The sequence below is a fragment of the Grampus griseus genome (genome assembly GCF_964374135.1).
Source record: "Grampus griseus genome assembly, chromosome: 7".
In the NCBI taxonomy this organism is placed as follows: Eukaryota; Metazoa; Chordata; class Mammalia; order Artiodactyla; family Delphinidae; genus Grampus; species Grampus griseus.
This window is the reverse complement of record NC_139001.1, coordinates 14,248,601-14,264,404: the sequence shown is the minus strand read 5'-3', so window position 1 is coordinate 14,264,404 and position 15,804 is coordinate 14,248,601. Positions and strand designations below refer to the sequence as shown.

The 15,804-nt window shown below is 40.0% G+C and overlaps 2 protein-coding genes across 2 annotated transcripts in view; one reads left to right on the top strand and one right to left on the bottom strand.

Annotated features, from left to right (window-relative positions):
* The first annotated feature begins 898 nt into the window (after positions 1–898).
* MRPL44 (mitochondrial ribosomal protein L44) lies at positions 899–7,269 on the top strand. The gene is made up of 4 exons (XM_082658773.1): positions 899–1,103; positions 2,704–3,172; positions 5,744–5,922; positions 6,726–7,269. The coding sequence occupies exons 1-4, from the start codon at positions 925–927 to the stop codon at positions 6,895–6,897; spliced, it is 999 nt and encodes a 332-aa protein (XP_082514899.1). The 5' UTR covers positions 899–924; the 3' UTR covers positions 6,898–7,269.
* A 7,624-nt stretch (positions 7,270–14,893) lies between these two features.
* Positions 14,894–15,804, bottom strand: part of SERPINE2 (serpin family E member 2) — a 73,078-nt gene continuing 72,167 nt past the window's right edge. Inside the window, exon 9 of the mRNA XM_082658988.1 lies at positions 14,894–15,632. Coding sequence (XP_082515114.1) covers positions 15,595–15,632 — 38 coding nt within the window. The 3' untranslated portion in view covers positions 14,894–15,594. The remainder of the gene's footprint in view (positions 15,633–15,804) is intronic.

Sequence of the window (15,804 nt, the reverse complement as noted above, 5' to 3'; positions counted from 1 at the left end):
ATGAAGGCTGATTACAATAACCTGGGAGAGAGGTAGCCTAAGCCATCAGGTAGCTGCTTTCAGTCTAAACTGAAAAAAGACTTGGCAACTAGACAAAAGAGGGTGTTTGTGGAAAAAGGAACAACTGAAGACATAGGAGCCCAATCTGGGTGAGGAGGGATTTTAACGCCATTAACAAGTAGAGAGACCACAGAAAGAGGTGCCCCTTTCAACATCTATATGTTCTGCACCCAACTCAAAATTTGATAATTCAGACAAGATTTCCCTTGTGATTTAATATTAAATTTAAAATATATATTTACAGTTTGGTAAGAAAGCAATATGATGATATTGCTAAAAAGTGAAAGATTAAAAAAAGACGTAAGTCCACTGTTCCCATCTTGATGTAGTTTTTTCCATTCTTTCCCTTTTTTTTTTTTTTTTTTGCTGTAAAAAAGTTTGTACTTAGTTTTTAAATAAAAATGTTTATTTTGGATAAATCAATATGTTTTAGTATAGGGGTCCTAAAACGAAGGCTTCTGGAGACATGCCAGGTAAATATTTTCTCATAAATAGTGGCTAAGACAGGTTGGTAAGAAGTGTTTTCTTTTTTTGAGAATTTAAGTGTTTTCTTTAAACGGGAACAACTTTTTTGTTTTACTTTAATTAGAACGGAAGGAACGAGAGCAACTGACAGGATGAAGAAACTTTTCCAGAAATTCCTGCACCCAAATACCCAGCAGGCCCTGCTCCCCCAAGATAAATTCCCAGGCGCGCAAACACACCAACGTTTGCGCATGCGCACTAAAGCAGCCCAGTCGCCCCACCCGCCGCGCGCTGGCTCCGCCCCGACCTCGCTCTCCTACCCCGGTTCCGGGGGAACTGTGTTACCGCGACGCTGGGCCGGCCTTCTTCCTTCCGCCGTCCATTGCTTTCTTCTGCGCGATGGCGTCCGGGCTTGTGAGGCTGCTGTTGTGGAGGCCTCGCTGCCTCCTGGCACCGGCCGTACCTGTTCTCGCCCCGCCGATTCGGGGAGTGAAGAAGGCATTCCGCGCCGCCTTCCGCTTCCAGAAGGAGTTAGAGCGGTGGCGCTTGCTTCGGTGCCCGCCGCCGCCCGTGCGCCGGTAGGAGCCACCTCAGGACGGGGTAGGGGTGGCGGTTGGGGACCCTGGCCTCCCCTCCCCGCAGCTTCGGCCAGGCGGCGGGAAGGATTGCTCACTGCTGTTGCGCTCCTGGCTTGACCCTAGTTGTGCGATAGGGACACCCGCGGGACGTGGACGCGTGGCCGAGGCAAAGGGAATGGTGGATTTCTGCTAAGGGGTTGGGCGCGTGGCTGCCCCCGACGCTTTCGGAACTCCCATTTAGAATCCGAAAGTTGTGGAAAAGTTGTGAGAAATGAGGCCGGCTGGAGGGTAATCTTTATCTGGGCTTGGGTGTTGTAGCCCCTGCTTTGTGATGATGCCTGCGAATTCTTTGGGTACGGACAAGAGGGAAGAAAGCACTCTACAGTATTGCGATTTAGGGCAAGAAAAAATTACACAATCACAAGTCCACTGTCCAGAGAAAAAGGAAAACGGTTTGGCTTTAGGTTTCTGCCGAAATTAACCTTGTTCCAGTAGTAGAAAATCTGGTAGGAATAGACGCAGATCTTTCTAGCTTCAAAAAAGACCCTACTATGCATGAGGTTTTGCACCTTTTTCTCTTTAATAATGTGTCTTTGACATGTAGTTGTGGCTGTACAGGTTGATGCACCGCACTCTTTTATGACTCCATTTATGGTTGTTTGATTTCCATACTGTTGCTATTACAACCGATGAAACAGTGTACATCTGTTAGTTACATCGATGTAACAGCTTTGAAGTTATTACTGTTTTGGAAATTTAGTATGAAAATTTGATAGGTACTTTAATGTTGCCCTCCAAAAAAAAAGGTTGATCCGGTTTATACACCTACTAGGAGGTGTATACGTGTTCATAGTCCTGTATACTTTCCACACAGAATATTAAGTTCTTTCTAAAAAGAAAAATAAAATAATGTTTCTTCTTAATTCACATTTGATTATTGTGAGGTTAGTCACTTTAGGCTTTTATAGTTGGAAGAAACTTTATGGATTGTATAGATTATATACATCGTATGACTTACAGCCCGTATCTTTATACTTTGCTGCACTTTTTTACTTAAAAGAGTTTTATTTTCGATTTATTGTCTTTATTTTTAAAAAGACCTATTAATAATTCTTGAGAATGATTATGAACTTTTAACATATTTGTAATATTGATACTAGATTATTTAATTGCTAATTTAAATGGTTGTTTTCAAAACTTAAAATAATAAAATACAAGATAAATATAATATACTTACTGTTTATGGGTTGACCCTATGAAATTATAATTTGTATTTCATATCTAAGTATGAAGCGTAGTTCCATTTAGAGCAGAAGTAAAGAACCTAAAAGTTAGGATAATGGCTTAGTCTCTGATGTTGAAGAACCACTTTGATGTGGCATTTGACTCAAAGGGAAAATTAATCTGGCAAAGAACCACAAGTAATCACGTGACATAAGTTTTAATTTTCAGAAAATCAGAGTCTGGAATTTAAATGAAACTCAGTATTTTTAAATCTCCTTTATGTAATTAATAAAATTGCATCACAATGAAAAATGTTTGCATCATAGTAACATCTTGTTGTTCTCTTTACCATCTATCTTCTGTTTTACATTTTCAGTTCAGAGAAGCCCAACTGGGATTACCATGCTGAAATGCAAGCATTTGGCCATCGGTTACAGGAAACCTTTTCCTTAGATCTTCTCAAAACTGCATTTGTTAATAGCTGCTATATTAAAAGTGAGGAGGCCAAACGCCAAAAACTTGGAATAGAGAAAGAAGCTGTCCTTCTGAACCTTAAAGATAATCAAGAACTATCTGAACAAGGGACATCTTTTTCACAAACTTGCCTCACACAATTTTTTGAGGACGCATTCTCAGACTTACCCACTGAAGGCGTTAAAAGCCTAGTTGACTTTCTCACCAGTGAGGAAGTTGTGTGTCATGTAGCTAGAAACTTGGCAGTGGAGCAGTTAACGTTGAGTGCAGAATTCCCAGTCCCCCCAGCTGTGTTAAGGCAGACTTTCTTTGCAGTGATTGGAGTCCTGTTACAGAGCAGCGGACCTGAGAGGACTGCACTTTTCATCAGGGTAGGTGATTGTTAATTGCACACTCTGGGACATGCTTGAGGTAGACAGAAAGAAAAATTTCTTTTTATACTTCATGTCCTTGCTCTATGACCTTGGCAGGTTACGTGTGAGTTTTTCTCCCTGCCCAAACTGAGAAAGACCTAAAGCTTTTTTATGGTAGTGTCTTAATTATTCCAGTTGTCTCTTACTGAGGACAGCATCAGAGGTGAATACTAAATTCTGGGTTGTGCGTTCGTAAGCACTGCAAGCCATGTCTTTAGCTTTACATCCTCAGGTACAAGGGTAGAGCCTACATGGTAGATGCTCAGTAGATGTTTAGTGAATGAATGAGTCCAAAGAACACTATTGGAGGGGCTAGTATGGTTAGGGAGCTCCATGCTTAAGTACTGGCTGCTGTTCTGTTCTTCTAAAGTGATAAAATCTTGGATTTCTGAGTCCCTATGATGTATACCTAACTCCTTGTTAGCCAGTAGCTTGGCTAATTAAAATACTTAATAAATAATTGGTATGACTTAACTCCACTGTCCTTTTAGAATTGTTAACTGGGAGAAGTTTCATCCTTTGCTTTTGGATGAAAACATGAGTTTTTGGTCTTTCTTACATAATGCATAGTCCAGGCAGTCACTTCAATTCACAAAAACAGTCTTGATTCAGACCTTTGAACCTCACGTGTTTTAAACCAGCATCCCTTACTGTTGGAATCTATTTATTTAGTTTTGACACTGATCATTTTGATCAAGAAGGATACCTGTGTTGACCAACACTCAGACTTCGTTCATAGATGAGACCTGTCTTCCTCCTTCCCCAGCCAGGGCTTATAATAGGTAGACTACCTGTTTGCCTTTGGGAAGCAGGTATGTTAAGTGACCCCTCTGGAGTGGGAGCTGAGGGAAAGAAGGAAAGCAGAAGATATTTACTTGATGTCTGTAAACTGGTTTAGTGCTTTCTGAGCCTGATCAGTGTTTAAAACAGACTCTAGTGAGCATTTTGTTCCCTGCTGGAACCTTGTAACCAGGTTCCTTTACATGGGTGTTGGCTGTCAGCTTCTAGTTTCCTGGGTGGGATTCCTCCCAAAATGACATCCCTTCTGTGAGTTCCACGTCAGGCCTTAAGGATTTGTGTACCTCTGAGATCAGGTGCAGACTTCACCCCACCACTGCAGGCAGCTTCTGCCAGCCTGTTAAGCAGGCATGTGTGTTGGCTGCCCGTTGACTGAACATCACTTGCCTCAGATTCAGAAGCCAGTGGACCCTTTGAAGCCCTCTAGGCTTAAGGAGAAAAGGGGAGCCTCTCTCCTGCCCCTTCCTCCCCCTGCAATTAAATAGCTTTTCCTAAAGAAATTCTGACAAAATCTTCCCTTGATTTCCATTCTCTCCTTATCACTATAGCTTATGTAGAGGCTAGAACTGCCTAGTGTTCAGTCACCTTTTTGAAATTTTCACAGGGTAGTCATGAGACCATTTTGGAAATACTTGTTTACCATATTTTAGTGCCTCTGTTGACAGTTCCAATTTTAGATCCTAGTAGAGTCAGATAATTCAGATAGCCATGTCTAAGTCAAGAGCTTTGATATCTCCCATAGGAGAACTGACTGCATTGGTGATACAGTGGTGAGTGTAGCTGCCTTCCATAGTAGAACTGACAGGTTTGAGTTGTCTTATTTCATTCATGTGTCCACCTAATATTTATTGTCTGCTGTGTGCCGGGCACTGTGCTGAGCACTGAAGCCCGAGCTTAGTAGCATTCGATCCTTGCCTTCAGGGTCCTACTCACAGCTCATTAGAGGTAGAGTGGAATGTGGGCGGTGCTCCCACTTATTGTAAGGAGGAGAGGGAGCTCAGGAGGCAACAGCTAACTCTAGCAGGGCTGGGGAAGCTTTACGGAACTGACACCTGCCCCAAGAAGGTCATTCCAGGAAGAAACCTTGAGGATGAGCTTCTGCTCTAGGACCTACAAGTAATTTTGTGTGGTCAGATCATTTTGTATCTGGGGAAATGGGAGATGGGTCTGGACCTTTTAGAGCCAGTGTGGGGAAGATCTTTTGAAACTGTGCATCAGTATTACCATCACTGAGAACGTGCTAGAAATGCAGACTCTCAGGCAACACCTCGGACTGCTAATGAGTATCCCTGGGAGTGTGGCCTAGGAATCTGTTTTAACTAGGTCTCCAGCTGATCCTTAAGCACCCCAGAATTTGAACAGCACTATTTTTAGCCATGCTGAGGAGTCTGTATTTGATGGTCTAGTAAAGGCTGATGTGGAGACAGCTGGAGAAGCTCTGGGTAGGAGATCTTCATGATCAAATGTGCATTTACTTGTTTATTTTGATTTACAGTATTAATTTCAGGTGTGCAATATAGTGATTCAATATTTTTATAGATTATACTCCACTTAAAGTTATTATAAAATATTGACTATATTCCCTGTGCCATACAATATATCCTTGTGGTTTATTTATTTTATACATAGTAGTTCTTACCTCTTAATCCTGTTAAATTTTTAAATTTCTATAAAAAATGTACTTTTTCTTTATACTAATTTAAATGTATCAATTGTATTTTTTATATGCAGGACTTCTTAATTACTCAAATGACTGGAAAAGAACTCTTTGAGATTTGGAAGATAATAAACCCCATGGGGCTACTGGTAGAAGAATTGAAGAAAAGGAATATTTCAGCTCCCGAATCTAGACTTACTCGGCAGTCTGGAAGCACCACAGCTTTGCCTGTGTATTTTGTTGGCTTATACTGGTTAGTAAGCTTTTAATCTTACCTTCATAATATTGATCAGAAGCCTTAAAAACTGGCTTTTCACAATTTCTTATTATAACCTCTAATTGCATTAAAAGATTTTTTAAAAATCTCATTCCCATGGTTATCTAGTCACTACTTCCTTTCCTGCATAGTAGCTTTTGTTAACCAACTATTCACTGTAGAATTTCATGGAGTATCTGCTAATATAAATGTTTCTGTAAAAAAATGTTGACTCATAAGTATTACAGATTTAACCGCAATCCACACTTGTAACAGCTTCAATTGAGCCTAGAACTGGGAAAGAAAAGAAACTAAACGTTGTCCACCAAAAATGTATAATTCACCCATGCTGAGAACATTTTTGGTTTCTTAGTAACAGTTGACCTGCCTCAAATTGATTTCAGGTGGATTGAAGTGTTAAATGTAAACTGTGAATATCTAAGGTAACTAAAATTTAGGTAAATATTTTTCTGATCTTTATGTGATGTAGGACTTTATAGGTAGAAAGCAATGGAAGACATCACAAAGGAGAAAACTGATAATGTTTTAAGAAGTTTCTTCTTTAGTTTTAATTGAAGTGCAAAGCAAAATGAGATACTCTTGCTTATCAGATTGGCGAGCTTTAAACACATCCTTTATCAGCAGTTCATACACTGATGGTAGAAAGAAAAAAAAGCGCAGTATTTCTGTTACTTCTGGTGAATATTGTTGCCAAAATTAGATCAGGCAAAACTGATTTGTGCACTTTGTTTTATGATGCACCATGTAATTTTAGGCTACTGTTGGGTTTTTTTTCCTAGTGATAAAAAGTTGATCGCAGAAGGACCTGGGGAGACAGTAATAGTTGCAGAAGAAGAAGCTGCTCGAGTGGCACTTAGGAAGCTCTACGGGTTCACCGAGAATCGCCGGCCCTGGGACTATTCCAAGCCCAAAGAACATGTGAGAGCAGAAAAGACCATCACTGCCAGCTAGCCAGCCAGAGATGTGGCAGCCTGAAATTTGTAAGCAAAACAGCGAGACAAATGTCAAAAGACATCCAAAGCTGGACATTTTTTAAATTGTAAAGAAATATATCTTATTCCTCATACTGAGTTCCTAAAATTAAACAAGTATTGATATTTATCAGGTCACTTTTCTTTTCTTTTTAATCACTTTTGTTTTGTCAAAGGTCTTTTTTGTTATTTTTCTGATAAATTTTAACTAAAGTTCTTGATTTTATTATTGTAAATATTTAACTTGTACAGTTAGGTGTATTTTATTCCCTTCTAGCTTTGAAGTATCATAATTTGAATATATGTTTTATGTGAAGTTTGCTGTAATGTCAATAAAAAAGTTACTCTTTAAGTGTTTCATTGTAGCTTAATTTGCTATACCCAGGTTAGTGAACTTTGCCTCCCTAGTATGACTTTAGCTAAAAAGTAATGTTACAACTCTTAACCTTTAGAAATGTAAGGGGCTGATTATAATAATTAGGCATTTACATGAACTCTAGATTCTGTCTAGGTTTAAAATTCTGTATACTAATTAATTTCATAGTTCTTCAATAGCTATAAAACGAATGGCAGGGAACATACGTTTTATGCTTTTAAAATAAAACAGAAATCAAAAGCAGCTTAAAATGTTGAAGCTAATGGAAAAATAGGGTATGTATTTATCAATTAGTATTCCATAATCATCATCATACCTACCATGTACCAAGCACTCTTCTAAGTATTTTATTATAACACGTTTAATTCAGTAGAGGACAAATCTTAAGAGTGTGTCCTTCTGGTTCCTTAATCCTTTGTGTTCAATTCAGTAATCCTGCAAATTCCCTTTGATTTATTTCTTTTCAACTTTTTGGCAACAGTAATAATTTTTAGTTTCAGTCTGCCAGTAGTCACTCCCAGAGGTTAACAAGAAAAGTGGGAGTTGAGAATAGAAAAGTGGTAAAATGTTTAAACTGACAGCACTTTTGCCATGAAATCTTTTTTATAAGGGAAGATGAAGGATCTTTGAAACTCCTTTCCTGAGACTGGTTAGGAAAGTGGACTTAATATTATATGTAAGAAGGCTCACAGCTATGACAGTTAACACAGAGACTGCATTTGGAGGGACGTTTGAGAATGACCTAGTTGGCAGAATTAGTAGGCTAAATGTAAACTATTTCACCTTTCTTTTGAGAGTAACTGCAACTCCTAATAATTCAACACAGGGATAGAGGACCAAATCCAGTAGTAAAATGCTACTCTTATGCGTATCATCCATGACAAGTAAACCTGACTTGATAAGCATCTCATTGACACCATAGGAGGAAAGAGATTATAGAAAGTTTCTGGGACGCAAAAGATGGTACATGTCCTCCAACCACTTAGTCATCCAGCATGTGCAAAATGTCAGATTCCAGCTAGAGCAGTGTTCTAATTTTATTTTAGTTGAATATTTTTTTGAAAAGTCTGGAGAATTCAGTAGCAAACTCAGTAAAATCCTTTTTTTTCCCCCATAAATTTGTGCTGATATTTCTCCTGTTGAGGGTAGTTTGTAGGACCTTAATCTACAAGGTTGGAGGTTTTCAAGCTTCTAAACTTGAATGCTTTTAGATTAACATGTGGAGCAAATCTAGCTCTAGTTCATGAAAACTGCTTCGCAAGAGATCCAAATGCCTTGAAAAAGAATGATTTCAACACAATTCTAAAGTCTTAGAACCTAAATTAAGTTACACCTCTTAAAAAGCACCCATTAAAACATGATGGACTAGAACACAGAAAACAAATAATATGCTTTTGAAACACTTCTGTGTGAAATAGCTTGAAACTTGGAACCAACCTGGACAATTACTTAATTTGCTGTATGAAAATAAATATTGCATAAGTTTGATGTGTGGGCAAGAGGAACACGTGGGTCTGAGGGTGTTGCCAAAGGGGGTTTGTACCCAAGAGCATTCAGTGACCATTCGGAGAACTCCTGTTTGACTAAAGTCTAATCCATGTTGAGAAGACAGTCGTTATGACCATAGGAAGTTGGTGGGATATAAAAGCACTGATGCTTAACCTTGGCAGCAGAGACAGACATTTAAAGTCATTTGCTTTGAAATTCTGACACTCTTTCCCACCCTCCAGTTTCCTAAGCCCAAAATACAATTGCTCCAAAAAGCTTCCTTAGCCAAAAATGTTAAGATTGATATCTACAGACTCAATTATACAAGGCTTATTCTTTTTAGTTCATATTATGTTTTTATTATATACATATGTAAAATAGGGCATATTATTCTCAAAAGTGTTTTATATGGCCATGAGAAAGTATTACTAGAATCTAGTAAACTATTATCCCAAGTAAGAATGGAACAAATGCGGCTTTTTGTGTTCAGCATGTGTTAGATTTTGGCCACAAGGTGGTGCTCTAACCCTACTTTCAGTGAAGTAATATATAAAGCGCTATTATGGGGATCACCATTTTCTCCCTATACAGGAAAGATTGATTACATTTGATTACAGTGAAACATGACGTTTCTAGGCCCCTTACAGCTATAATATTTTATGACTATAAAATACTATATATATATTTATATATATATATATAAAATACTATAAAAAACTGCAGAAGCTAGTTTACCTCTCCCCTCAGGACGTAAAGTTAAGAGTTTCATGTATGAACAATTCATTTCTGATGCCAAGGTATGGATGTTTGAGCTCTTTTATCTTTACTGGAAAGGGAGAATTGCAGGGCTGCCATGGATAAAACTTTGAAAAGACTTTTTTCCCCCTCTTTTTATGATGGTAGAAAATGCACTGCAGAGGCAAGAGAATCTCACTGTCCATCTTGACACTTCATAAAACCAGATGTGGACATTCTTCTCACGGGGGGGTGGTCCAGCTCACAACTTTCCCCAGCTGAGGGTGGCCCCATGCTGCCCACGTCTGCATCCTTAAGCCCGCTTTTTCTCTTCCCCTCAGCAGACCCCTGAGTCTTCTCTCAGTTGGTAAAGCCCTCCACCATTGTTGCTAGGCCCTAGAGCTATGGTTCGCAACTTTGGTTGACTATCAGAGCACTTGAAAGCCACAGTTCTCTCTGTAGGATACCAAGATGGATGGCTAGATTGAATCGCATCTTGCAAACAGAGAACAATTTTTCCAGGAGAAAATTCATGCAGTCAAAAATCATAATCACAAGCACACACGCTCCTGAAAAAAGAAAGCTGTCTGTGCTTTCCACTCAACGCTCATTTGCTCCTGTTCAATGGTCCGGCTGCCTGTTAGTGCTCACCGATACCAGAAGACTAAGGGTTTTAAGAAAATTTTCTGAGAGAAAAATGATTGAGAAAATTAAATACATTAGCTTATTCCCCCTTCAACTGAGGAAGAACCCCATTAATTTGATGATTCACAGAACACCGTTTTACCATATCTGTTGTACATTAAAATTGCACAGTGAACTAGTGAGTTTGTTTTAATGAGTTTTGCAGGAGAGATGAGTAATCACGTCATTGTCAGCTAGAGAAGGACATTTCTAGTCAGAGGAAGGGTTTACTTGACTTTCTGATAACACTTCCTCTACATAAATTATTGCTATCAGCGCCTCCACAGCAAGAAAACATGTCAGCAAGGGCCAGGAGAGACTTACCAGCAGACGTTACAGTTAACAAGACACATACAGTCAAAAATTAGCTGACCATCCACAGATAAACTTGGCAATGGTGACCATTAGTTAGGCCCCAGACAACCTGCCACTAGGACTCAGGTTTTGGTCCTGAGATTGTTTTTTGTCTAGAAAGGACAAGCACAAAAGTCTGCCACCCTTCCCTTTACCTTTGGTAGCTGGGATTTTAAACTGCAGACGGTAGAGGTGTAACGTTAAGGGATTAAACAACTCATTTCCATTTTACTACCTCATAGACAACAATTTAATCTGCAAACAACATACCTGATATCGTGTAGAGCAGTGGTTTCTCATTTAGCAAATTTCTCCTTTAAATCACAACATCTGCATCCTTTTTTCTTCAAGGTTTGGAAGAGGGTCAAAGGGGCAGTTTGGGGAATCTTGAAAGAAACAGGGCTTTGGAGCCAGTGGTGGTGTCCACTCTTTGGCCGCCCGAAGTGGACTCTTGGTAGGACACTGTGTTTCAGCATTCACGGGAGGTCAAGGACACAGAGGTCGTCCAGCAGCTCACCCAAACCTCACCTCTACCGGGCAGTCACCGCCGACCACATTTACTCTGCCGGCTCTGAGCAAATCCCTGCCCTTCCTCCTTCAGTTTCTTAAGTCCCTTAATGTGGAGCACATGTGTCCTTCAGTTTTTTATTTTCAGGAAAACAAAGAGCTGCGGGTACAAAAGCCACTCCCTTGTGTCTTTCTGTAAAGTTCTCTTATGATTGGCATTTTTTTCAGGTCACCCGTCATCATTTCCTTTTTAGAACAAAGACTCGAAGGCCAACAAGACATAGCGCTTTCAACTTATCTGGGTCAGTGCCTACTCTTTGTTTTCATTGTGTCTCAGGCAGAATTGAAAGTCCCAGCACTTCCTTGGTGGTCCAGTGGGTAAGACTCTGCACTCCCGATGCAGGGGGCCCAGGTTCGATCCCTGGTCGGGAAACTAGATCCCGAATGCATGCCGCAACTAAAAGTTGGCATGCTGCAACTTAAGAAGCCTGTGTGCCACAACTAAGACCTGGTGCAGCCCAAATAAGTAAGTAAATAAAAATAAATTTAAAAAAAAGAATTGAAAGTCCCCATCTCATTAAGTGTCAGAGGAGTGAGTTTACTGGCCGTTGTCTTCAGCTTTTCCAGAAGTCTGCCATTTTGTTACTTTAGGGAAATTGCAGCCTGTCTCCTGTCCGAACTCAGTATGACATCTAATCCACGTGTAGATTGTTTGCTCAAATATCTACATAGCAAATAAAGATTCTGACACCCAATTCCAGTGTGTGTGGGTTTTCCCTACACCAGCTGGGTGTCCTACAATTCAACTCAATTCCGACACTATCTACCCGGAGAGAGTATCATCAGATTCCATAGGTTAAGGGCTCAGGCCGGTAGGACTGCTTCCCACCTCGGATGCCAATTGCAAGTCCAGGTGGTTACCTGGGCTTCTGACCCACCGGCTATAAATCAGAGGTTTCCATGACCCCCTCCTTGGGTTCGATGAATTGGCTAGAGCAGCTCATACAATGCAGAGGAACATCTTATTTACTAGATTACTGGTTTCTTACAAAAGGATATAACTCAGGAACAGCCAAGTGGAAGAGACAAATAGGGCAAGGTCTGGGGGAAGGGCAAGGGCAAGGAGCTCTCAGTGAGCATGCCGCTTTCCCTGTATCTCCATGTGTTCAGTTCACCAAACCAGAAGCTCTGCAAATCGTCATTTTGGATTTTCTCAGAGGCTTCATTTCATAAATACGACTGATTAGACCTTTGGCCATTGGTGTGAACCCCTAGCCCCTCCCCCTGTCCCAGGAGGTCAGGGGGGTGGGACTAAAAGTTCCAACCGCCTCCAATCACGTGGTTGGGTCTCCTGGCGACCAACCCCCATCCTTAGGAGCAGGAAAAGTTACCTCATTAACATAACAAAAGACCCCTTTTTTGTGTTCCTCACTTAAGAACTTCCAAAGGTTTTGGGAGTTCTGTGCCAAAAATGAGGATGAAGACCAAATATATATTTCTTACTATAGATCGCAGCAGCACAGCAAACATGGTCTTTTACCCCAGGTATGTCATTTTTGTGGCAGTCTCCATATTTTAAATGTATTCGTTTCCCTCAAGTAAAGGAGTTTTCATAAACTTTATCATTTTGAAGACAAGGCCGACAGACCCACTAAGTATATCAAAAGATAAAAGTTGAATTTTACAAAAATAATAATTTGAAAGGAAATTTTTCCCCAAGTCCAGAGATTATAAACAGGGTCTAAGAGTCAGCCAGGGTCAGAATCTGGGTGTTGACTGGTAAGTGTAAAAAGTTAATAAACAGAAACTGCTATAGAGTCTGGAGACCAGAAGGGAGAGTTCTCACGCCCTGTGAAGACAGTTGAGTCCAACAGGGAAAAGACAGACTCCTCTTCTTTCCCCGCAAGGACTCAGCCAATGGGAAGCCATGAACCCTTTGTTTATCACAGCTGCTCAACTTTCTTTTCTCCTCTATAAAAGCATTTCCTTCTCTTGCCATGGGGGTGGATTGTACGAGGCTCCCCAAAGTTGCAGACCCCGAATTGTAATTCTCTGCTGATCCCAAATAAACCCATCTTTGCTGGAGAAACACCTGGCATTCTACGTGTTTTAGGTCAACATGAGGAGAGGCTAAAGGTGAGTAGGTTGGGAGGATCAAATGAAAAATAGGGTGTATATATATATATATATATGGTCTGAGAACCTTCATATTATGAATTTTCCATGAGATGTTTCCAAGTTTTGTATATCATAAATTTGAAATGCTATAGTCTATTGAAGAGGCATTCAGAAATGGGACCAGATACTTCAAAATTTAATGTGGCCAGTAAAATTTGACTAATTATTTTACTGGGGAGCAGACTACCTGTATCATGTAACAGGGCCACTATATTGAAAGGCAAACTCTTCCGGTCCTTTCTGGAATGAGCAGTGCTGGAGTCAAGAGCCCAGGGATCTAGTCTTGACCCTGCAGCCACTTTTATATCCTCTCTCCTGGACTAATGACCGCTTGATCCTACTTCCACATCTTGTAAATACACTTGCAATAGTTAGATACTTTGCTGGGCTAGGATTCTCTCTTTCCCTTCCAAAATCAAGTCACTTAAGGAAAGGACATATTTGTCTTTGTACCGCCTGGTACTTGGTACCCCAATAGGTATATAAACGAATGAATGAATGTATAATTCTCAAATTACTGCTAACACCATGCCTTTTTTAAACTATTCAAAATAATATAACTGAATGGGATCAGAAAACTGGAAAAACCAGTAAAACTACTTTGGAGGCATTAATAACTATACTAGCATGTTTGCTAGAATGCAAGTGGCCTCAGGTAACCCTTCAAAATAATTTTTTGGCATTTACTCTTAAATCAGGAAAATAATTGCCCCCTTTCTCCATTCTCTCTTGGTTAACCAAGGTATCCACACTTAAATAGTCGCAAACAGCAAAACTCAGTCCACTTGATGAATACAACTTACAAATGGCAAACTGGTGGAGAGTTGAACGTGAGGTTTAACTGTATAAAGAGAGACGAACAGAGCTCGAAGGTTAAAAAAAAAAGTTCAAAGTTTTGATAAATATTTTTAAAAGCATTCTGATTTAGATAAGACTACCCCAATCTTTAGGAAATTAGTAAAAAAACAAACAAAAAAAACCAGGCAAATAAAAAATGGTAACATTAGAATTGTGATGAGTTCTCCAAAAACACAAAAGACCAAAAACTTGTCATTTCAAAAAACAAAAGCTCCGGCCTATCATAAAAAATGAAACAGTCAGGGCTTCCCTGGTGGCGTGGTGGTTGAGGGTCCGTCTGCCAATCCAGGGGACACGGGTTCGTGCCCCTGTCCGGGAGGATCCCACGTGCCGCAGAGCGGCTGGGCCCGTGAGCCGTGGCCGCTGGGCCTGCGCCTCCGGAGCCTGTGCTCCGCAACTGGAGAGGCCACAACAGTGAGAGGCCCGCGTACCGCAAAAAAAAAAAAAAAAAGAAAGAAACAGTCACTGTTCACTAGGTAACTTCTTTCTACTCTTGCTACAAAATCCCTACCTCTGCTGAGACGCCTCGGCCCTCACCTGAGGAACCGCAGCTGACATCAGAGGTGGATTTACTGTGACAGTGGCTCTCCGGAGTGATCTGTAAACTGGCGAGTGCGGGGGCAGGGAACAGTGTCTGATTGCTAGGTTTAGAGGGAAGGGAAGGGAAGGCCAGGGGTTTCTTGCTGTTTGCCTAAGTGCAAAGGTTTACTAGAAGAGGCTGAGGTACTTTTAAAAGGCTATTTCTTCTGTTGTATTTTCAAATAGCAGAGAAATGGCTTTTTTTTTTTCTTCTACTACTCATAACACTTTATTTTTACTTTGTACAAAATACAAAAATGCAAATCCAAAGAGTACAGAACAGTAGTGACAGGCACACTGCACAACAGCAAACCTTGTCTAGCAAGACATTAGTTTTTTAAATTTTATTTTAGTGAATACATGCATTATATAAAACAACAACAACAACAAAAACACACAAAGAGCCTAGAGATTTCGCTATTTCTATCCCCAAAGTAATTCTTACTATCAAGACTTTGGATGAGACAAAAAAAAAATTTAAAAGGCCAATAATATTTTTTCATATAAAAGTAAGAGCTACCATAAAATGTCCTTTTTTCCCTCCCATCACACTGATTAATTTTTTTTCTGAAAAGTCACACATATAAACAAAACAAAACAAAGATCCTGAACTGGACAGTAAATACTCAAGAGGGTTGTTGACCTAGGTAACCACTCAGTAGTTTAAAGAATCTTTTAGACATTTTGAAGCCTTCTGTTCATTTCTCAGTACAGTGTTCCAGCCGTCTTGCCCTTTTTTCCCTTAACGCCTCCCAGAACAGAAACACTGCATCATTGAGTCTCTGTTCCTAAGAACTAGTTTTTAAAAAGAAAGTAATGTACAAAAATATTTAACAGAACTATGAAAGATGTAGGAAAGGAGTCTTTTCTTCATAGCAAAGTAGTCTTTGCTTTGCATGGTTCCTTTTGTATAACTCTTCAGGGTTTGTTTATCTGTCCCATGAATAAAACAGCACCTAGAGAATTAAAAGGAAACAACACAGAACTCTATAAAAAACGATCCTTCAAATAAGATGGAAGGTATATTTAAGGGGAGGTTTCTGGGCTGTGTTTAACCCACTGCTCGTAAGCAGTGCTGTCCAATAGAACTTTCTGCAGTGATGGGAATGTGTGTATCTTCATCGTCCA

What these genes read in the sequence shown, in the direction of transcription:
- MRPL44 (XM_082658773.1), top strand. Translation starts at nt 925, where the DNA reads ATGGCGTCCGGGCTTGTGAGGCTGCTGTTGTGGAGGCCTCGCTGCCTC. An exon ending in CCGCCGCCGCCCGTGCGCCG is followed by an intron (nt 1,104 to 2,703) that starts GTAGGAGCCACC and finishes TTACATTTTCAG; the next exon opens with TTCAGAGAAGCCCAACTGGG. An exon ending in GGACTGCACTTTTCATCAGG is followed by an intron (nt 3,173 to 5,743) that starts GTAGGTGATTGT and finishes TTTTATATGCAG; the next exon opens with GACTTCTTAATTACTCAAAT.